This window comes from Bufo gargarizans, chromosome 5, assembly GCF_014858855.1.
Source record: "Bufo gargarizans isolate SCDJY-AF-19 chromosome 5, ASM1485885v1, whole genome shotgun sequence".
Taxonomy (NCBI): domain Eukaryota; kingdom Metazoa; phylum Chordata; class Amphibia; order Anura; family Bufonidae; genus Bufo; species Bufo gargarizans.
The window spans coordinates 476,677,433-476,701,462 of record NC_058084.1 but is presented as its reverse complement, the minus strand read 5'-3'; the positions used below and the strand labels follow the sequence as shown (position 1 = coordinate 476,701,462).

The following is a 24,030-nucleotide window of genomic DNA, read 5'->3' as shown; positions in this document are numbered from 1 at the left end:
ACGAACAATAATAACCTCATTTGGTGTATGCCTTCTGAATTCCTACCGAAATGCATAGTGCCAACTGTATAATTTGGTAGAGTATTTGTCTGGACTGTTTAGGCGCAGCTCCGTAAGGTGGGACCATTTAATGTGTATGGGGTGTCCCGACTCTTGCCCCAGTGATAGATGTAGAGGAAGAAGGGTCGGCACGTTGGATTTCAACCAGCCTGATCCTTTTATGGTCAAGGGAGATGAGCCACTGCCGAAAGAGTCTGGCAGGAGCATATGGTCTTCTCCCAATTGATTACACATGCTTGCTCGGACAAGTCGAGCATCTTCATAGGGGGTTGGAAGCAGTAGGATTCGGACAACCGCTATCTAATGTGTATGGCTCGTTTTAGTTCCAGTAAAGGGCTAAATACAACAGCATGCAATGGCATTTAAGAGAATTGTCTAATTTGCGGCAATACATTATGTCCAAGATGCCATCTTGCCACATAGTGACTACTTGTCATTAAAGGGGTTTTCCCATTCAAGCATTTGTGGAATATGCCACAAATGTCCGACAGATCCAGGGTCCCACCTCTGGGACCTGCTCCTATCTTAAGAACGGACCCCTGAAGTGAAGGAGAACACACTGCACTTGCGTGACATGCTTTCCATTCACTGCTGTGAGACTTCGAAAAATGCACGGCTGCTCTCCCTTCCCTTCGGAGGCCCCGTTCTGGAGATCGGTGTGGACTCCACTGCACCTGACATTTGTGACATATCCTAACAATATCCCTTTAGTAATGAGGCACAGTTCCAGTTGGACAACTTTTTTCCTTCTAGGCAGCTGGATGTATTTGGGGAAAAGCAACCAATCTCTCGCTCTGTTGCTTCAGGGGCAGTCGCCACTATCATTGCACTATCTGTTACCAGAAATCAACGACCCCTTCAAGTTCCTTTGAAACACTTCAAGCTTTGAATCTATAGCCATCTTAGAGGCTAATTTTAGTTAAAAATTTAGATAAACTATTTGTTGGGCATTTTATAGGTCTTTACGGTTAAAAAAAATCTCATGACATTGATATGCTGTAATACTTTTTTTTATTATTATTATTATCTGCATTAAAAATCCAACTCTGGCTAAAGGCATCCATCACATAAAAAAAAAAAAAAAGTGCTGGTGTGTCTTCAATATAGAAAGTCCATATACTGTATTGGACTTCCCAGCAGTCGGGTGCTGTGCCAAGACCACTTGCTTACTGAGGCAAGGCATACTGAGGCACCCATTGTTACTAATGAATATGGTTGTAAGGCAGCTCTCACCTGCGTCGTTGTAATCGCCCTCTGTGCACGGATGCCGCACCTGGATGCGGTAAAGTCCAGAAATGTACAAAGAAAATAGCCAGCTCAGTTCAGGTGAAGTATGGTAGACTTTATTCCAACGTCTAAAATCCGTACAGCAAGTGTAAATTACGCGTTTCGGACCTACGCGTTTTTGAATATATATATATATATATATATATATATATATATATATATATATATATATATATATATATATATATTTTCAAAAAAACAGGTATAGCAAATAGTCAGTACTGCAAAATGAGATCATGACTTGTTAAGTCCCTGAGGCTGACTGGATCCCAGCTGGAAGATCCAGAAGGCTTCCCTGTTAAGGAGTTTCCTCTTGTGATCTCTCTCCCCCCCCCCCCCCCCCCCGGGTGGCAAATAGACCCTTTCTATGCCTTTGACCTTTAAACAGGACACATCACCCTCATGTGCAATTGCAAAATGCAGGCTGGCTGCAGAGACATTACGGTCCCTATGATGTGGCACATCGGATATGTGTTTACGGATCCGATTCTTTGAAGGATTGACAGTGCAGCCTACATATTGCAAAGAGCACATTGTGCATGTGATAAGATAGACCACATGTCTAGTGTTGCAATTGATGTAAGATTGTATTTTATATTCTCTATTGTTTACAGTAGATCAAAAGGTTTTCTCGGTAGTGGCATGTTCACAACAAATACATTTCCTGTGTCCACATTTGAAGCTACCTTTTATAGTGGAGCCATGTGGGTTGTGGCCTTTCTCTATCTGAAAAGAAACTAGGGCTAATAATGTTGCCTAGAGTAGGTGCTCTTTTAGCCACACATTTTATTCCATTAGACACCGTATCTGACCAGTTGTCATCAAAATTAAGAATGTGAAAATATTTTTTCATGATCCCGCAAATAGCAGGGAATTCTTGGATGAACTGTGTAATGAAATAGATGGCTTGTTTGTTGTTACCAGAGTTTCTGTCTGTTTTTTGGAGAAAATTCCGGAAAAAACAGGGATTGTCTATTCATATCGGAGACCACCTTGGTAGCACACTCTCTATTAATGCGTGAATATTTTCTACGTAGAAGCCTATCACTTGTATTGGATGCTTCCCTCTCAAAGCCCTCTTGATCGGAACAATTACGGCGGGCACGAATCAATTCCCCTTTAGGGATATTGCGAATGGTGTGAGAGGGGTGACATGAGTGGGCTAGTAGAGTGGTATTTCCAGCAGGTTGTTTCCGATATGTAGACGTGCTGACTCTGTGGGTGGAAATATTCCCCCTCAGGCACAAATCCAAAAACTGAATCTCTGTGTCATTGATTTGAAAAACAAATTGTATGCAGTCAACCCTGGAGTTGAAAAAACTGATAAGCTCTGGTATGGACGCCACATCACCAGACCATACCATCAGCAGGTCATCGATGTAACGTCCATACCAGAGCAGATAATCCAAAAAGGGGGAGGTATCGATAAGGAGAAAGTGACCCTCCCACCATGCCATGAATATATTTGCAATGGAGGGAGAGAACTTGGCCCCCATCGACACCCCCGACACTTGCAAATAAAAAGTATCAGTAGTATGGTTACTAATAGATATCTGGGTCAACCCTTCTTTCAGATGATTAGGACACTCCTGTGGTACTTCACTGCTAAAAAGGCATTTCAAAAACCACATGTACACCGGTCGCTACTGTTATAGCGTCTTGAAGAGTTTTATAAAGGTAATGTGGAATTCCCTTTATTCCCCAGGGGTATTCCGGTTTAGCAGTTTTCAGCATTGACATTTTCCACTGTTGGTTCCCTATCTTGATGACCTCACGTCTGCATCTGAGGCGTGACAAGTCTTGTAAGGCTTTGCACTGTGGACACAATATCCTCAATGCCTCTGTGGGTGGTGGTCTGCTCGTTCTCCTGGACCCTGCCCTGTAGATGTGATGTCAGCAATGATGCTGTGTCTTAGGGTGGGGTTTATCCAGCAGGTCTTCAAGCAGGCTTGGATACAGGGCTGCCATCAGGAATTTCAGGGCTCCATACAGGCAAACTTTGTGCCCCCTTTTTATTTCCTATAAGTCTTTTAAAAAAAAATCCAATCTTTACAGCTGAGCTTTTTTGTAGAGGAGTGAGTAAGGCAGCTGTTTGCTGTACAGAAAGTCTGGGGTTCAAATCTCCCTGCAATCTGTTAAATGGCGTTTATAGTAAAAGCTATGACTGAAAAAAAGGGTTTCCAGGACGTCCCTCCATGACAGCACCCATGGAGGTTGTCCTATTGGTCTCTGTAGGGACAGGAAGCGAGAGAGATTAAAAGGCCCCCTCCCACTCTCCAGTGTTCTTCCTGTCCTTACAGGGATAGGAGCAGAGAGAAGTCGTTCCCTGCTCTGGGAATGTAAAAGGATTTGGGGCCGAGTCTGGTCGGGGGGTTCTGCCTCTCTTCTTCAGACTCTGAGGGCTTAAAATGCTAGCTCCTCTCTGGGTAGAGGTCCCCTCGCTATCCCCGATACCTCCTTTTTTTGCTGTACCTTTGGCCGCGGTATTGTGGGAAGCCGAGGCCACTTCTTCCGGGTGGGAGCTCTGGGATCGGCTGCGGTTCCGGCGCTCCTCCAGTTGGGCGTGCAGACCATGTGACCGGGGAAGATGGCGGTTCCCAGGGAACGCTAATCCCGGGCGGCGAAAGCATGCAGGGGGGTTGACTCTTCGTTTGAATGAGTCCGCCCGCCAGGAAATGAGGAGGCGGAGCCGCGCGGCAGCAGGATGGACCAGGTAGGACATAAATTGAGAGTCAGTTTCTTGTCCGAGTGAGGTATGAAGGTCCAGATGTCAGCTATGCAGGACGCTAGCGCAGACATCCCTATCCTGGGTCATGTACAGTCATGTTAAAAAATTAGGACACCCTTTGAAAGCATGTGGTTTTTTGTAACATTTTTAATAAAAGGTTATTTCATCTCCGTTTCAACAATACAGAGAGATTAAAGTAATCCAACTAAACAAAGAAAACTGAAGAAAAGTCTTTTCAAGATCTTCTGTAAATGTCATTCTACAAAAATGCCTATTCTAACTGAGGAAAAAGATAGGACACCCTCACATGTATTCCCTCTTAAATTGGCTCAGATCTCACACAGGTATATCACACCAGGTGCACATAATTAGTAGATCGTTACTCTGCATGTTGAATGAGGCTTGCCCTATTTAAACCTCAGACATTTAGTTTGGTGTGCTCCTGACTGTTGAAGTGAGAGTGAGCACCATGGTGAGAGCAAAAGAGCTGTCAGAGGACTTCAGAAAAAAGATTGTAGCAGCCTATGACTCTGGGAAGGGATTTAAAAAGATCTCAAAAGATTTTGAAATCAGCCATTCCACTGTCCGGAAGATAGTCTACAAGTGGAGGGCTTTCAAAACAACTGCCAACATGCCCAGGACTGGTCGCCCCAGCAAGTTCACCCCAAGAGCAGACCGCAAGATGCTAAAAGAGGTCTCCAAAAACCCTAAAGTGTCATCTCGAGAACTACAGCAGGCTCTGGCTACTGTTGATGTAGAAGTACATGCCTCTACAATCAGAAAGAGACTGTACAAGTTTAACTTGCATGGGAGGTGTGCAAGGAGGAAACCTTTGCTTTCCAAGAGAAACATCGAGGCCAGACTGACATTTGCCAGAGATAAAGTTGACAAAGACCAGGACTTCTGGAATAATGTTCTTTGGACAGATGAGTCCAAAATTGAATTATTTGGACACAACAGCAGAGGACATGTTTGGCGTAAACCAAACACAGCATTCCAAGAAAAGAACCTCATACCAACTGTGAAGCATGGAGGTGGAAGTGTCATGGTTTGGGGCTGCTTTGCTGCAGCAGGACCTGGTCAGCTCACCATCATAGAATCCACGATGAATTCTACTGTGTATCAGAAGGTGCTTGAAGAACATGTGAGACCATCAGTTAGAAAATTAAAGCTGAAGCGGAACTGGACCATGCAACATGACAATGACCCAAAACATACTAGTAAATCAACCAAAGATTGGCTGAAAAAGAAGAAATGGAGAGTCCTGGAATGGCCAAGTCAAAGTCCAGATTTAAATCCCATTGAGATGCTGTGGGGTGACTTGAAAAGGGCTGTACGTGCAAGAAACCCCTCAAACATCTCACAGCTGAAAAAGTTCTGCATTGAGGAGTGGGGTAAAATTTCCTCAGACCGATGTCGAAGACTGGTAGATGGCTACAAGAACCGTCTCACTGCAGTTATTTCAGCCAAAGGAGGTAACACTCGCTATTAGGGGCAAGGGTGTCCTATCTTTTTCCTCAGTTAGAATAGGCATTTTTGTAGAATGACATTTACAGAAGATCTTGAAAAGACTTTTCTTCAGTTTTCTTTGGTTAGTCGGATTACTTTAATCTCTCTGTATTGTTGAAACGGAGATGAAATAACCTTTTATTAAAAATGTTACAAAAAACCAAATGCTTTCAAAGGGTGTCCTAATTTGTTCACATGACTGTAAGTGCCTACAGGGGGCTGATATTCCGGGTTTCCTCTTTTTTATGCAATACAGCTAACGGTCTCTCTCTCTCCCTATTAGGGAGAGAAAGACACCATGGTTAAAGCTATGGGATAATCAAAAAAGAAAGCCAAAAGATGTGCTTTATGTTCTAAGAAATTGCCGGAGTCATATAAAAAAGCCCTATGTAGTGACTGTCTGGCGAAGATTCTCAAAGATGAACAATCTTCTCTCCTAGCAGACTTGAGAGTGATTGTGAAAGAGGAGATCCAGGCGGCCAGCTCCAGTATGGTTCAAAAACCATGTGCTGGTTCTCCTCCCCCCAAAAGACACCGAATACTAAGGTAGTCAGAATTCGAAGAAGAGGGATTATATCTTTCAGAGGGGGAAACCTCAAAGGTGGATGATGATCAGGGTTCATCTTATATGGCTGACGATCAGAGAAGATATCTTTTTTCACAAGAAGATTTAGATCCCCTTCTGTCAGCCGTAAGGCAGACAATGGATATTGAGGAAGAGGAACAGACTCGCTCAGTGCAGGATGAAATGTTTGGCGGGTTAAAAGCAAAGAAAAATAAGTTGTTTCCAGTAAACGAGAACTTAAAAGGATTTAGTGATTGACGAGTGGGCGGATGCTGATAAGAAATTATATATACCACGTGAATTTAAAAACAGATTGCTGTTTAACCCTGAAGATACAAAACTGTGGGATGTGGTCCCTAAGGTGGATATTCAGGTAGCAAAGGTGGTTAGGAGAACCACACTACCTTTTGAAGATTCGGCCCAGTTAAAAATGACAATGGATCGGAAAATTGACGGATTACTCAAAAGAGCATGGGAGGTTTCAGCCAATAATATCAATACTAATATTGCTGCTACCTCTGCAGCTAGATCTATGTATTTATGGGTGAACCAGCTGGAGGAACATCTTAAGCAGGACACCCCTAGGGAAGAAATTCTGGCATCATTACCTCTATTTAAGATGGCCGCATCCTTTATGGCAGACGCTTCGGCGGAGTCCATAAGGTTTGCAGCAAAAGCAGATTCACTAACTAATACGGCTAGGAGAGCATTGTGGCTAAAATCCTGGTCAGGGGATATAGCCTCTAAAAATAAGCTGTGCGCTATACCCCTTAAAGGTTCCCACCTCTTTGGCCCAGTACTAGATGAGATTCTGGAAAAGACAGTGGACAAAAAGAAAGGGTTCCCGGAGGAGAAAAGCAAGAAACCTTTGCCCTTTCGTAAGCCGGCCAGCAGTTTTCAAAACGCTCCCAGGAGTAAAGGGAAGACTGGGAGGTGGAGCTACCCAAAAGGTGGAAGAGGCCAAGGTTTTCTCTTTAATCCCAATACCAAGACAGAGAGACAATGACGCCAGACCAGTAGGGGGCAGACTCCAGTTCTTCTAGGAAGAATGGACCCGAATAACCAAAAATCAATATATTCTGGAATCCATCCAGAAGGGGTTCAAAATAGAGTTCCTCCTCCACAACTATTTCAGACTACAGTTTTCCAGTCGGCTTCACTTCAGGATCAGCTTCTGACAGATATCCAAAAACTATTGAAATTAGGCGCAATAGTGCAGGTCCCTCCTTCAGAGGAATTCAAGGGTCACTATTCAAAGCTGTTCCTCATAACAAAACCAGACGGATCCAAAAGGACCATCATCAACCTGAAATTTTTAAACAGATGGGTAACGCATTACCATTTCAAGATGGAGTCAGTAAAATCTACAATCCCGCTGATAAGTCCAGGAGCGTTTCTGTGCACCCTGGATCTAAAGGACTCCTATTACCACGTCCCCATTCACCATCCGTTTCAGCAATACTTGAGGTTTGCAATCAAGAAAGACGAGGAGATATTGCATTACCAGTTCCAGTGCCTCCCGTTTGGAATATCAACAGCCCCACGCATCTTCACAAAGGTAGTGGCAGAGATAGTTGCCTACCTAAGACAGAGACAGGTAACGATAATTCCTTACCTAGACTACTTCCTTCTTGTAGCAGACTCAAAAGAGGAATTAGAGCTTCACAAAGGAAGGACTCTATCTTTGCTCACAAGTCTAGGATGGAAGATAAACCTGGAGAAGTCGGATTTGCAGCCGGCAACACAAAAGAAGTTCCTGGGAACTCTCTTAGATTCGGTAACTCAACATTCCTTTCTTCCTCAGGACAAGCAGGTCGGCATAAGGGAAAAAATAAAATCCTTCAGGCTAAAGAAAAAGCGGACGCTACAAGAGGCCATGCAGATCTTAGGCCTAATGACCTTGTGCATCTCGACAGTTCCTTGGGCCCAGTTCCATTAAAGAACTCTCCAGGCGGAGGTCCTCTCATCTTGGGACAAAGACCACAGATCGTTAAACGCCAAGATAGCTCTCTCGGACAGAGCAGTAAACTCCCTCTGATGGTGGCTAGTAACAGAGAACCTGTCCAGAGGGGTTTCCTGGAACATACCACCACTCAAGACAATAACCACGGACGCAAGCAGCTGGGGTTGGGGTGCTCACTTAGAGGATCAGTTCTTTCAGGGCAGTTGGTCCAGTACAGATGCCCAAAAATCCTCAAACTACAGGGAACTAAAAGCGGTTTGGGAGTCCCTGAAAGCTGCGGAACATCTCCTCACAGGCCATCATGTCAGAGTATTATCGGACAATATAACAACAGTCTGTTGCATAAAGAGACAAGGAGGGACAAAAAATCCTCAACTCCAGGAATTAGCGAATCTCATCTTCAAGTGGTCAGAGAAGATGGTCTTGTCCATTACAGCCACACACCTGAAAGGGTCTCTCAACTACACAGCGGATTTTCTCAGTCGACAGATTGTCGAACCAGGGGAATGGAAATTGAACCAAGAAGTATTCCAGATGATTTGTCAGAAATGGGGGAACCTCAAGTGGATTTATTCTCGTTCAGCAGGAATACTCAGCTGGACTATTTCTTCTTGCTAGACCCAAGAGGGAGACCACTAGCGGTAGATGCTCTTTCCCAGAAGTGGGACATGACTCTAGCTTGCGCTTTTCCCCCACTTTCCCTCATACCTTTTAATCTTGAGGAAATTGAGAGTAAGTTCAACCACGCTGATTTTGGTGGCTCCAGCTTGGCCCAAGAGAGCCTGGTTTTCGGTTCTAAAGATCATGTCCATCAGAGAACCGATAACCCTTCCAAAAAGACACGATCTCCTGTCACAAGGACCACTTTTTCATCCCAACATGGACAAACTGAATCTTACAGCTTGGATCCTGAGAGGCAAACCTTAAGAAACAAGGGGCTCTCAGATAAGGTAATCTCAACTCTACAGGTCTGCCGCAAACCCGTCACGAGAGCGATATATAACAAAATATGGAAGAAATTCTCATCCTGGTTGTCACAAAATCACACATACCAGATCCCCTTCGGTGGGTTGCATATTAGAATTTCTTCAGGAAGGGTTTGATGCAGGACTAAAACCCAGCACACTTAAAGTACAGATCTCGGCACTCAGCTGTTGTTTAGATACTCCCCTTGCAGAACATAGATGGATTAGAAGTTTTCTAAGAGCAGCTTCTAGGTTGAGACCCACCTTGAGACAGTCTATTCCCCCATGGAGTCTAAATGTAGTTTTAGAAGGTTTATGTGACCCCCCTTTCGAGCCTATCTATCTTATATCTGAAAAATATCTCTCCCTTAATTTTGTTCCTCTCCCAAAAATATACAGGAGAAGAGATTCCAGTGTCTGGATGTTAGAAGAACAATTCTAGCCTATCTTGACAGAACAAGTACTTGGAGAAGATCAAGTAACTTATTCATCCAATTTGGTGGAAAGAATAGAGGCCTGAAGGCTTCAAAGCAGACGTTGGCACGGTGCATTAAAGACACCATTAAAGAAGCATACAGACTGCAGGAGATGACCTGTCCTTTAAAGGGCTTCTGTCACTCCACTAAACCGTGTTTTTTTTTGTTTTTTTTTGTTTACTTATAATCCCTATAGTGCAATTTCTGCATACATAAGCTAAATAATCATTTTGCTCCAGTAGAATTTGTTAAAAACGTAATTTTAAAATATGAAAATTACCTTGCTACCAGCAAGTAGGGCGGCTACTTGCTGGTAGCAGCCGCATCCTCCGATCCTAAAGACTCCCCCTCCGCATGTAGATTGACAGGGCCAGGGAACGTCCTCTGCTGGCCCTTTTGAATTCAAAATATAGCGCCTGCGCCGTACCTGTCTTCAATCGGGGCAGGCGCACTGAGAGGCGGCCGCTCGCTCGGCCGCTCGCTCGGCCGCTCCATCCTCAATGCGCCTGCGCCGAGACGTCACATCTACACCCGGCGCAGGCGCATTGAGGATGGAGCGGCCGAGCGAGCGGCCGCCTCTCAGTGCGCCTGCGCCGATTGGAGACGGGTACGGCGCAGGCGCGATATTTTGAATTCAAACAGGGCCAGCAGAGAACAATCCCGTTCCCTGGCCCTGTCAATCAACATGCGGAGGGGGCGTCTTTAGAATCGGAGGATGCGGCTGCTACCAGCAAGTAGCCGCCCTACTTGCTGGTAGCAAGGTAATTTGCATATTTTAAAATTACGTTTTTAACAAATTCTACTGAACCGAAATGATTATTTAGCTTATGTATGCAGAAATCGCACTATAGGGATTATAAGTAAACCCCAAAAAACGGTTTAGTGGGGTGACAGACAGGGCCGTCTTTAATATTGATTGGACCCTGGGCAAAAATTTACTTGGGCCCCCTGGATCCCGCCCTCCCACACCTTAGCAGGCAATCACGCCCTCCACCACAACACACACACAAAAAATCCACACATCTGGTAGAGTACAGTGATATAAATGCTTCCAGTTCTGAAGACTCCAGCGGCTCAGGATCAGTGCTCTGGGCAGCTGGGCTCAGGCTGGAAGTGGGCACCGCTCTGCAGGAAGGAGACCACGGCTCGGCTCACCCTAGTGTTACAAGGCACCCCAGAGTATGCAGTATAGCACCCTATAGTATACAGCACCACACAGTATGCAGTATAGCACCCCACACTATACAGTACCCCACAGTATATAGTAGAGCAGTATAGCAGCCCACAGTATACAACACCTCACCGTATACAGCACCCCAAACTATACACGATACAGCCCCCCACACTATACAGTACAGCAGTATAGCACTCCACACTATACACCACCCACAGTATACAGCCCTCCCACAGTATACAGGCCCCCCACAGTATACAGCCCCCCACAGTATACAGGCACCCCCCCACAGTATACAGGCTCCCCACAGTATACAGCACCCCACTATAGAGTAGTTTACAGTATATTAGCATAACAGCCCCTGTCACCTTTTTCTGATGTAATCTGCAGCTGCCCCTTTTGCCCCTTGGTAAAGACGGCCCTGGTGACAGAAGCCCTTTAAACTTGAAGGCGCACTCTACGAGAGCAATGGCAACTTCCTGGGCAGAGAAGGCAGATGCTACAATTGACCAGATTTGCAGGGCAGCAACCTGGTCTAACTTCCTGACTTTTGCTTAACATTACAGACTAGATGTATTGGCCGGACAGGACTTGGCTTTCGGGTGGAAAGTCCTTCAGGCAGTAGTCGTCCCCCCCCCCCCCCCCCCCCTAGGAAATTCAGTTGTTAGTTCTCCATGGGTGCTGTCATGGAGGGACGTCCTGGAAATACTGGTTTAGTTTACCGGTAAATCCTTTTCCAGGAGTCCGACATGACGGCACCCCATATTACCCTCCCTGGTATTTTGGTTCCAACCTTGATGGCAGTGTGAATGTAACATTATTAATAAAAGGTGTTGGATCCTATCCGGTGTAGTAATTTGGGAAAACACTGGAGAGTGGGAGTGGAGGGGGCCTTTTAATCTCTCTCTTCCTGTCCCTACAGAGACCAATAGGACAACCTCCATGGGTGCTGTCATGTCGGACTCCTGGAAAAGGATTTACCAGTAAACTAAACCAGTATTTTACATTCCAGCTTTTTTTTTATAGTAAAAGTTAAACATTTTCTGCAAAGTTATTGGTACTAAAAAACTAAAGCAAAAACCATTAAGTTTTTGTAACAAACAGTATGAAATATCACAAAACAGTACTTGGTATGTCAATAATCATAAGTTGTACAATAAAGTGAAAACATTATTTATGGTGATTGGTAAATGACAATTTTTTATCTTCATTTTCCATAATGTGCTATTTATTTATTATGCCTAAAATAACTTTTTAAGCACATAAAATGCATCCCTTTTAACGGAGCAGGTCTATAGTGTAATGGCAATTGTTCTGTCTGCCACACAGAAATCCTAACGAAGACCTGTTAAATAATTTATTTTGTAGAAGTAAAATGGGGAGATTTATTAAGATAAATATAAATTTTAATATCCCCTGCTCTGCTGGAGGATGTGCCTAGTTTATGATGAGGCTCAGGCCTCATCATAAATTAGGCGCATCCTCTTAACGGTCCGCGCGCCTAAACAGAAATCTACGGCAGCTCTGAAAACGCCAGAAAACTGGTGTAAATGAAGATAAATTTGTAGTGGCTGCTGGCCAGACACCCTTATTACATCCCCTTTCTGAAAAGTGGTGAGGACAGCGTAAAAATTGAGCGATGCAACTTTTTATTGCCACTTTTTGGACACATGGGAGACAATAAATCTCCCCCTATGTACTAGAAGAGGGTCCCTCACCCAACCCAGCTTCATTCACTGAACTGAATTGTAATGAGGCTGCCAGCCCACTTGGATCTGCGATGTTCCTGCTGGTAGTACAAGGTACAAGTCACAGATTGCAATTACGCTGAAGGAGTCAAAATGCACTTAGAACATCATTTATATAATGCAGTAAGGTTCAGTTCTGGTGTTTATTTTTATTTTTTTGTGTATGTAACCGGAAAACCCCTTTAATTTATGGAAAACAGCTATAAGCATGTAGAAGCGACAGTCACACAGGGCACTGGTGTCTGAGGAGAGCCAGAGGCTCCTGTACCACCTACAAAACCAGTATTATAAATGGCAGGTGGGGCCCCTCTTCTAGATTACTGCATTTAGGAGAGTGCTCTGTCTCTACCCTCTTGTTTTGGTTTGTCCGAGAAACTTAGTTAAAATCAATATGTTTTACCTTTAAAATAAACTTAAAAATGCTAGTAAAGCATGAAAACTTCACATGCAGCATTCATCTTTTGCTGCAAATGCGGAGCCGCCGGTCTGCAGGACATTAATCTTCAAACGATAAGTGACATCAAAAATCAAGTTTAACCGTTCTAAGCATTTCCTTTGCACAAGCTGAAGTCTGAAGTTTTCTGTCTCTCGACGATGTGGTATATGTACTGTGCTTTTTTTGTGTTAGGCTAAAAAACGATCCAGGCCTCATATATAATCCTACGAAGGAAACGTCAGATCTGTAAGGTATTTCTTAACTATGTTTTATGGGTCTCTCTGGTGTCGTTCTTGGACCACAATCTGTTAATATAACCTTCCATGAAATCAACTGCGCCCAAACGCTTCAAGAAATATAGCTGCAATGCTCTCAAGTAAAAGCTATATGACAGCCTACTCTATTTGACTTCCTAGTCCTTGTACAAACAGCCTATTGTAATTCTCATTTTTGGAGTATTATATCGTCTTTGCAGCAGATTACAGATAAGGCCGGTCTCGTTATGTTCATGGTAAAGAATCGTTTATTATAATCATTTCAAATAAATAAGTTCCATGAAGCTAACCGCAATAAATAAGACGCAGCGATATCCCTGTAGATCTCAAAATTTGAATTTAGAGTTCATGAAACCCAAGTGGAAGACCACATCTGAGGTCTTCAGCCTGGTCCAATGTCTGAAAACCACATCTGTATACAATCATATCTCACTCTGAATGGATTTAATATAACTGTGTTAAGCATGAATTCATGGGCCACAGGCAGGCTAGCTTGCTCTATAGGGCTGTTCCAGAGTTTGGGCTAGTTACTTTGCCTAGGGCGCTTCTAAGTACTGGAGTGTGATGGACCTCTGGATGCTTGCATGGCTTCTGATTATGGCTGGTGGCTATTCTCAGGATTTTGGGGCATACTATTTCTCCTTGGGGAGAGAGTGCCTTAATCGGCTTGAGGAGACGTATAGGCTATACATGCTCCTCTGGAATTCTGGGAAGAAAGGGCATCTATTTCTTCTCGTTCTTAGCACATGGTGTAACGCACAGTTTCACGAAGCAGCCAAGTGAGGGCTCCTACTCCATGTTATCTCACCTGATTTTTTTTTTTTTCTTTATGATGCTACGTCTGGACAACCTTATGACTGCATTCCTACTTGGAGAGTCACTGTTGGAGTGACCATGCCAATCTATGGTCCAACTTGGTGTCAACAGTCCTTTACCTTGATCTAATTAAACCTCTTATTTTATGGGCCTAATTATTATGGTATACACAGTCTGTGGCTCAAAACTTCACATGCAGCATTCTCATCTGGTGTATGGGTCTATTATTTGTAGAAAGGGGATGTGTTCCATTGAGAACAGCATTTGTTCAAATTGTTCTGATTACCAGGAAACATGAAGAATATCGATTTACTTTGAACATGTCTATGTCACTTTGACTTTGTAGGTGAATGTTTGTAAAACTTTACTATTAATAGTAGCTGGACTTGTTCTAAACATGTTATCTGGGGATAGGATATCCTATTAGTGTGGGCCATGTATGATCCATGGAAGTTCAACCTCTGGGACCAGTACTGATCAGAACATGGTTTACACAGCCACAAGATCTTGTGTTCGAGTGACTGTGCTTGATACCCCAGCTCATTCCATTACCTTGCGGAAAGAGGCTGAGTCCTCTTCGATGTGGTCTTGGAAGTTGGAACCCCTCCCCTCAAACACTGAATGTTCTATCAAGGACAACTTTTGGTTTTATATAATTCCCTTCATGTCTCAGGAGTGACCCCAGACTTCATATTCTCTTTACCACGGCAAGAAAAGTGGGGGAAGGGAAATGACAATAGCTCTGTGCACAATTCTAGCTGATATCAACCTGTTGTCCTAACAAACGAAGTGGAGAATCATGATAATTCTAGGAATGATGCCCACTATTAACAAGTATTTGGAACTTGTTGCCTGGACCTGCCAGCCATATTGTGCTTTCTGGCAACATGCCACCACCATCACCATGTTTCGTAAGAACATTAATGTCTTAGGCCTGAATGAGCCAGCACACAATTTGTCTACTATATTCAGCAATTATTTGTGAATTAGTATGCACATGTTTTCATCCAGGAATAACTAGCGTTCTGGCTGTGATATAATTCTTTTAATTAAAATACTGGCACACAGCGAAATATTTGTACACCAGGGAAGGACGGGAGACAAGGGCTGAGATTGTCTGCACAATACAGAGAGACGACAGGATGTCTCGGCTGGGCTGGCCACTATTTTAACAAGAAGCTGAAGGTGGAGAAGGACTGGCGGCACTTGGAAAGATCACAGCAAAAATAATGGTGACATTGGTACATTCAGTTACAGATTAATGCTGTGCTGGTTGTGGTTGACATTGTGCACTCAGGTTGACAGTTCTACAGCTTCTTCTTCCCCATCACCTCGGTTGGCGCGAATCTCAACCAGAGTACGGGCAAGCCGGCCCCATTCGTCACTGTGTGGAATGGCAAACTGCAGGGAGAAAGGAGAAGATGGTTTGTGAGAGAACGGGCAAGCGCTACATACATCGTCAGACATGTAGAATTCAGAGAAGCAAAATTCAGAGAAGTTCCTCATTATCTTCCGCATCTCACAAAGGCTTTTTATGCCAGAAGCTACAGCTGCTTGTCTCTGCCTGTGGGAGGATCAGCTTGTTTGTCTCCCTGTTTCTAACCCTGTACACCTTATGTAATCTGGTTTCCTTACAGGCTATCGCTCAATACAAGGGTTAAGAAGGAAGGTTTATTATCCCACTAATTATTAGAACAATCCCTTGAGAAAAGCACAATGCAGGACCTGGAGATCACCTCATAGACCTGACAAGTCATGAGTTGCTCCATCTCCATCGTGACTTATCAGGCCTACTACTAATGGAAAGATTCACAATTGGTCCAAGTCTTCTCAATTTCTTGAAAATGGTCCTAACTTGAGGTCAATGGAGTTTAAATAGAAATCAGTCTGTTAAATCTAAAGTAACTGGGCACATACTATCTCGCGTATTGATATTGGTAAAAGGATGGCTGAGTAAAGTGAATGGAAGAAAAGTCTTGGCTTCTTTGTTCCCAGGTTTATTTGCAGGACAGTTGCAAGGTGTTTGGGTCAATCTGTCTCAAACAATATTCACACAAAGGGGGCCAGATTTATCACTAGCTCAGGTCAGAATAATGGAGTAAAAAAGTCCCAAACGCTAAAACTGCGCACAAATTTGCGACTTTTTTTCTGTTCTGCACTATGCTCGCCAGTTTTCTGAAAGTGGGCGTGTTTTCTTATGTAAATGAATCTCTAGACAGATTTACTATTGGGACTATTTAAAAAGTCGCAATTTCACTCCAGTGAGAACCATGCTTATCTTATGAGACTTTTTCGGAAAGATGTGCGACTTTTTTGTAAAGCTGCTTACTGATGGATAAACTGCTACCGTCAAACCACATTTATTACAGTCTTAAAGGGCCGATCATAAATCTGACTTGGCTAAAACTGACTTTAGCCATATGTGAAAGTGGAGTCAGCTGTCAGTCATGATAAATCTGGCCAGGGAGTTTGCCACCGCTAACGTGTTCCTTTGTCCAAAAATAGTCTCCCGAGTTGGCCAAACTCTTTTATTTTAAGCAAACTGTTACTGTGTGATCATTCGAATCATGCGATCATACAGTAGCAGAATCAGGACAAGACACAATATGCATGTTATAAGTACAAAGCTGATATTCTGAATTTTTTGTTCCATAAATGATGTCCGTATTTTATTGCTTGTGGTTACTGTTCACCCAAAGCATACAGTAAGTTGCAGCAGATTTTCATGCTGCGCAACACTCCACAATCCAAAACCAAAGGTCAGCCCTTGTCTATCTTAACCCTCTATTCACAGAACTGGTCCATCTTTGATTCCTCATGTTAAATGAAAGATTCTCTTTCAACCACATACGTGAAGATATCCTCCTTTCTGTTGGTATCACTCACCTCTGATGATTAACCGTTCACACTGGAACGGGGTTGTAAAAGTACACAATGCGTTCCTAGTAACAGCATGTGTGGTCAGAGCTTCCCTGATCTAATAAGTGACCATATGAGTCATAAAAAGTGCCAGTGGCTAATTGAAAACCTGAAAAGTAATATGCATCCCAACAAGCCAAAATATTGGTGTCATTTAATATGTCTCATAAATGTAATTAACCATCAGGAACATTAAAAGCAAATACAAATGTTGTGGTATAATACCGAAATAGGCTGTCAAGAAGAGTTTGTTTACAGCGAGCTTCATTTTTCCTGTTGCTGACCTTGCCTTTACTATCAATCTTCCTGCGTAACCCCTTGGATTCTCTCTTGGCACTTGTTCTCCTCGGTTTGACTTTAACTGTGTTCCAGAGTTTTCCCTTAGCCAAGAAACTTTCTTTGACTCCTATAGCCAAATGGACATCTCAAATGTGCACCAGATATGAGTTGCGGTGAGCTGGTTCTTCATTAGTATTGGACTACAACCCAAATGTAGCCCAAAATATATCCTCTTTCCCTCACCTCTATTGTACCTTTTCTCTTTTTGAGATATATTTAATTGCCTTGTCGATATCCCAATAAACTCAGTTAACAAAACGATCCAGTGTTTTTTTTAGGTGGGTGTGTAGACTATGGACGAAGCAGTTTTTGGTGGCTTTGAACGCTTGTCTGCTGATGGTATTAGAAAAGCATGTGGACAAAAGAAATGGAACCTCAACTAAACCAACAACCTGAAAGAATCTTCATCTGAATATATTAGGAGAACATGCAGCTCACTGGAGAAGACAAAGATGCTTGGAAGACATGAAAGGAGAGCATGTGGGTGACCAGCAAAAAGATAAATCGCTAAAATGCTGAAGCATCCCTGCCATGGCTGACAATATTGTCTTGGCATGAGGTCTAAAGTAAGACCATAGGAATGCATGGCTTTTTCCTTTAATTAGATCATCTAAATGTACTGCATGACCATTTATTCCATGGATGTGACCTTAAGTGCCTTGCGCCCAATCAGAACATGTACAACATATGTTGTGAATAGGCATCCTCCACCGGAACCTGAATGGTGACAAAACTACAACCCTGAATGAGTATCTCCTGAGATTCGAAAGTCTGAGGTGGAGTTTCTCTTTAAGAAGTGTGAAATTTTATATGACTGAGCACGGCATTTATGGTGAAAAAAATTAAAAGGTGTTTTTTCTTCCCATTTCAATATTCTATCGTAATGAAATTTGGGAAGGAGGTGACCTGCTAAATATTTTTACCGCTGTCTGGCCGTACATGACGCAATCCTTATACCTTGTATCTTCTACGGGAAGGAGAAGTCATGTTTCACCCTTGAAATTAATTTTCAACGTAAACCTCCCAAAGATTTTCCGTTTGTAATATAAATATTGCAGAAACTGTGAAAGTGACCACAAGTTTTAATGAATGAGGGCATAAAATATCCTGGTAAGAACTGCCATATATGGTTGGTACCTGTTTCTCTGGAGCCAACCGTCAGTGGGGTCCCTATAAAAACGACTGCAAACAATGGGCTAAAAAAAAAGTCATGCCCTATATGCCTGCCCTTAAGCTTTCTGAACCCACTAAAGGTGGTAGGTACTTTAGGTTCAATAAAGGGGGCAATTATACCCACTAGGTCAGCTTTGATAGGACACCATGCAAATTCCTTAATCTAAATGTTACCTTTTCTGTTGGAAATTTCTGGTTAAACAAACTTTTTATTCGAGGACAACCATTATGTGATGGATTCATAGAATGCTAAAGACTGTACTACACATCTAGTTTTCCCCCAGAACCCCCTCCAGGATACGGTCATCTGGTTGGGTTTCCTATGACGGTGGTATATAATGGGATCATCATTTGTAGTAAGCGCATCGTTAATTCTATATGTGTTACACCGCGCTTGCCAAGCACACTTCAGCAAGTGGCTAAGATATATTAAGCCCGTTCCAAATGCCAGCACTGACTCAAGAAATTTAATGTGATGAGGTCATGACAACACCATACACATTTCGGTCAGAGGCACAGCTTGTGGCTGGAGTGTCGCAGAATTTTTTACAGAACCCAAGTTGTCAGGTGGGAGGATGTGTCCCTGAATATTACTCTCTGGAGTCCGATTATTCATGGAGAGATGCCGGACCTGATAGGAGGATGCTGGATTCATGGATGAGACAAGACGTAGTTATTTATAGAGCAGGGTGGAGCAGCTCTCACCCATCTCGTAATTCCAAGCTCCGCCATGTGTCATCATGAAACATTTTTTGGCTCTACTTATCCACCATGGACTAACTTCACCGACCCCTATTGAATATAAGTATGACGTTGTCTGTGACTGCACCCGTGATGAATGGGTTCTGATCAAAAATGGTTACCACATGTTAAGTCTACTTTTCCATTTCGATTTGTTTTTGCATTCTGCAACTTTTTGTAAATATTCTGTGATCTTCTTTGCTGCTTGAGACGTACAGCAGAGCATTACATCCCATTGAAATCGAAAGTCAATGTACTGAGTTGCATCTCCTGATCTATGGAGTATAAGGGCTCTTTCACACTTGCGTTTGTTCTTTTCCGGCATAGAGTTCCGTCGTCGGGGCTCTATGCCGGAAGAATCCTGATCAGGATTATCCCAATGCATTCTGAATGGAGAGAAATCCGTTCAGGATGCATCAGGATGTCTTCAGTTCAGGACCGGAACGTTTTTTGGCCGGAGAAAATACTGCAGCATGCTGCGCTTTTTGCTCCGGCCAAAAATCCTTAACACTTGCCGCAAGGCCGGATCCGGAATTAATGCCCATTGAAAGGCATTAATCCGGATCCGGCCTTAAGCTAAACGTTGTTTCGGCGCATTACCGGATTCGACGTTTAGCTTTTTCTGAATGGTTACCATGGCTGCCAGGATGCTAAAGTCCTGTTTGCCATGGTAAAGTGTAGTGGGGAGCGGGGGAGCAGTATACTAACCGTCCGTGCGGCTCCCGGGGCGCTTCAGAGTGACGTCAGGGCGTCCCACGCGCATGGATGACGTGATCGCGTGGATCACGTCATCCATGCGCATGGGGCGCTCTGACGTCACTCTGGAGCGCCCCGGGAGCCGCACGGACGGTAAGTATACTGCTCCCCACTACCACTATGGCAACCAGGACTTTAATAGCGTCCTGCCTGCCATAGTAAGACTGAACACATTTTGAAGACTGATCAGTCTTCAAATGCTTTCAGTTCACTTGCGGTGTTACGGATCCGGCGGGCACTTCCGGCAAATGGAGTACACGCCAGATCCGGACAACGCAAGTGTGAAAGAGCCCTAAGCCGATGTTGTGGGATATGGCGCTGGTACCGTTGAAGAGAGATTTCAGGTCAATGATGCCTGGACAGAACTCGTTCATGGCTGCCTTGGTGTGACAGATGATCATATATGTTAGGTAACACATGTCTTATAATAAATCCTCCAGACATAAGTTGAAGTAGTGGAGTTTACCAATATGGATCGATGCTCCATGCCCCTTCCTCTAATATCAAGGACTTGTCCTACCTCGACCACTGATGACCTATTCTGAGGATCGGTTATTCATTTTTAAGTCCCGAAAAACCCATTTAAAGAATAAATGCCAGACTATCTTCGTTGAACGTGAAGACACATGGGGAAGCTTGGACAACCAGTAGCTGAAAGCGATCAAATATCCTTAGTATGTTCCCTACATTGAGAATTCTCTCAACTAACGCCCCACCTCAAGAAGAACTGAAATTCTTACACTTCAGTCAAATGACCTCCACAATTGAGCAACATTTTCATAATGATGCTTACAGTCTACCTGTAATTACTGGTGCTAGCCCTAAAGGAGGTGCAAGCGTTATGGCTCCCGTAAAAATACAGGCTAAAATATAAAACCCTGTGTAGGTAAGGGCACCGCCGGAAGAATCTGCATCACTGTCCGGCTCCATTCACTACAACGGGGACCGGCGGCGATTGTCTGCTATGGCCATAGCAAAGTACCTAAATAGAAAGCCAACAAGCATCCCATAGACTGCAGTAGTATACTACTACAATCTCTGGTAGATGCGATCAAGCTAATGTATGTGCAAGCCTACTAAGGGGACTAAAAATTATAGAAAAAAAAATAAACATACTGTATTTTTTTTTTTAAAGGTTAAAAAGATAATAATTGCCCTCCCCCTTTCCCAAGTTAAACATCTAAAAATAAACACAATCGCTGTTATCGCTGCGTAAGAACTATTAAAATAGAAAAAACATTTCTTACGCACTGGGAATACTGTAGCCTGTGGGTCAGCAGCCTCTGGCGCTCCAGCTGTTTCCCAGCATGCACACTGGCTTGACTGTTCTCTAAACTACCATGAAAGTGAATGCAGCGTGCTGGGATTTGTAGCTGGAGAAAAATAAAAAATTTAAATCCCCCCCCCCAAAATAAATACATATAATAAAGAAAATGTTAACTGAATAAAAGGTTGCAAGGAGTGTGAAACACAGCAGCAAAGCTGGCTGGGATGTTATGCAGGGCTGTCTTCTGTTCCCTAGTGCAGCTGTCCTCTACCGTTAGGGTAGAATTTAGTGAAGTGGATGGAGCCTTAGAACAGAGATCAGCAAGCTGCAACAGCCAGCAGTTTTGCAACTACAACTCCTAGCAAGTTCTATTTACCTCTATGCGATTCCCAAAACAGCCAAGCAAGTGCATGTTGGGAGCAGTACTTTTACAACAGCTGAATTGCTCAAGGGTTGCTGATCCGTGCCTTAGACTATAAACTGTCAGATTATCTCCTGCCCAGAACTAAAGGATTGGGCGTTGAAGTTCACATTGCTTGTTCCCTCTTTTCCCCTGACAGATAGGTGATGTGTTGGGAGCCTCCCATACATTGTATATAGTGGCCGGGCACTACCGAAATTATCCAGTTCAACCATCAATAATTGAATGTAAGTAATGTAACGTATGTACACAGTGAATCCACCAGCAGAATAGTGAGTGCAGCTCTGGAGTATAATACTGGATGTGACTCAGGATCAGTACAGGATAAGTAATGTAATGTATGTACACAGTGAATCCACCAGCAGAATAGTGAGTGCAGCTCTGGAGTATCATACAGGATGTAACTCAGGATCAGTACAGGATAAGTAATGTATGTACACAGTGACTGCACCAGCAGAATAGTGAGTGCAGCTCTGGAGTATAATACAGGATGTAACTCAGGATCAGTACAGGATAAGTAATGTAATGTGTGTACACAGTGACTCCACCAGCAGAATAGTGAGTGCAGCTCTGGAGTATAATACAGGATGTAACTCAGGATCAGTACAGGATAAGTAATGTAATGTATGTACACAGTGAATGCACCAGCAGAATAGTGAGTGCAGCTCTGGAGTATAATAAAGGATGTAACTCAGGATCAGTACAGGATAAGTAATGTAATGTATGTACACAGTGACTGCACCAGCAGAATAGTGAGTGCAGCTCTGGAGTATAATACAGGATGTAACTCAGGATCAGTACAGGATAAGTAATGTAATGTATGTACACAGTGACTGCACCAGCAGAATAGTGAGTGCAGCTCTGGAGTATAATACAGGATGTAACTCAGGATCAGTACAGGATAAGTAATGTAATGTATGTACACAGTGACTGCACCAGCAGAATAGTGAGTGCAGCTCTAGAGTATAATACAGGATGTAACTCAGGATCAGTACAGGATAAGTAATGTATGTACACAGTGACCTAATTTTTAATGTAGATATTTACTGTATGCAAACTGGAAAAATTATGCCCGAAGGTGGGTTCATGCTACTGCAAATTGGACATGTTTTAAGCACAATGCCATTGATTTGAATGGACTGTTACTGTTATATCAGATGCCAAGAGCAGCATCCTCTTCGCAGTTCCATAGGGTCACATCTTTCCCGGCCTTCACCAATGTCGCCTCCTTGCCTCTATCTATGACCTGATCACTGACTGGATTTCCCTCTTACACCCAGTATGACTCCTCGGCATCCCACTCTAATTGCTGTTTATTGTCGCCTGCCTCACACGAGCAGCAATGACATAAATCAGATGAATGACGGCTCTCGGCGATATTCCACCCTTCTCTTGTTTTTGGAGTGCACGTTCACGAGCCGTCAATGGAAACACAGCTGTGAAATCGTAAGATTCAGAACTGAAAGGAATTACCAGCAAGAAAAGCAAACATTCAATAGTAATAAAGGATTCTGCAGCAATGTCAAATATTCTTGGAAGCGACATTTGAATAGTGTTAAAAAACAGGGGAATGACTGCCAATGGAGGATCGACTTACCGGCCAGGCGGTGGGCCTGTACTGAGGGGGCAATATCATGCATTATTACAGGGGGCATCTGGGGACACAGAAAAGGGCAAAGTGGACCTTTTCGCTTTAGTACTCCACCACCCCAACCCCATAAGTCAATTTTAGGTAAGGCTACTTTCACACTGGCGCAGGCATGGCCAACCTGCGGCTCTCCAGCTGTTGTAAAACTACAACCCCCACCATGCCCTGCTGTAGGCTGATAGCTGTAGACTGACCGGGGATGATGGGAGTTGTAGTTTTGCAACAGCTTGAGAGCCTCAGGTTGGCCATCCTTGCACTAGCGTTTTGGTTTTCCGTTTGCAAGATCCGTTCAGGGCTCTCACAAGCGGTCCAAAACGGATCAGTTTTGCCCTAATGCATTCTGAATGGAAAAGCATCCGCTCAGAAGGGATCAGTTTGCATCAGATCCGTTTCCATTCCGCTTTGGAGGCGGACACCGAAACTCTGCTTGCAGCGTTTTGGTATCTGTCGGACGAAACTGAGCCAAACGGATCCATCTTGACACAATGTAAGTCCATGACTTTCAATGGTGTTCAAGACGGATCCGTCACGGCTATAGAAGACATAATACAACCGGATCCGTTTATGACGGATGCATGCGGTTGCATTATGGTAACGGAAGCGTTTTTGCAGATCCATGACTGATCCGCAAAAAACCCTAATGTGAAAGTAGCCTAAGACAGCAGACGATGGGTGACCACCACTGATGGAAGCCATTGCATTGGAGTTGTCACTCAATCTTGCTGGTTATAAAAAGTGATATTTTATTACGACTGGACCTTCAA

At 43.6% G+C, this 24,030-nt stretch overlaps 1 protein-coding gene across 1 annotated transcript in view; it reads right to left on the bottom strand.

Moving 5' to 3' along the window:
- Nucleotides 1-13,560: 13,560 nt before the first annotated feature.
- DYNC1I1 (dynein cytoplasmic 1 intermediate chain 1) overlaps nucleotides 13,561-24,030 on the bottom strand; it is a 328,122-nt gene continuing 317,652 nt past the window's right edge. Inside the window, exon 17 of the mRNA XM_044294826.1 lies at nucleotides 13,561-15,403. Coding sequence (XP_044150761.1) covers nucleotides 15,296-15,403 — 108 coding nt within the window. The 3' untranslated portion in view covers nucleotides 13,561-15,295. The remainder of the gene's footprint in view (nucleotides 15,404-24,030) is intronic.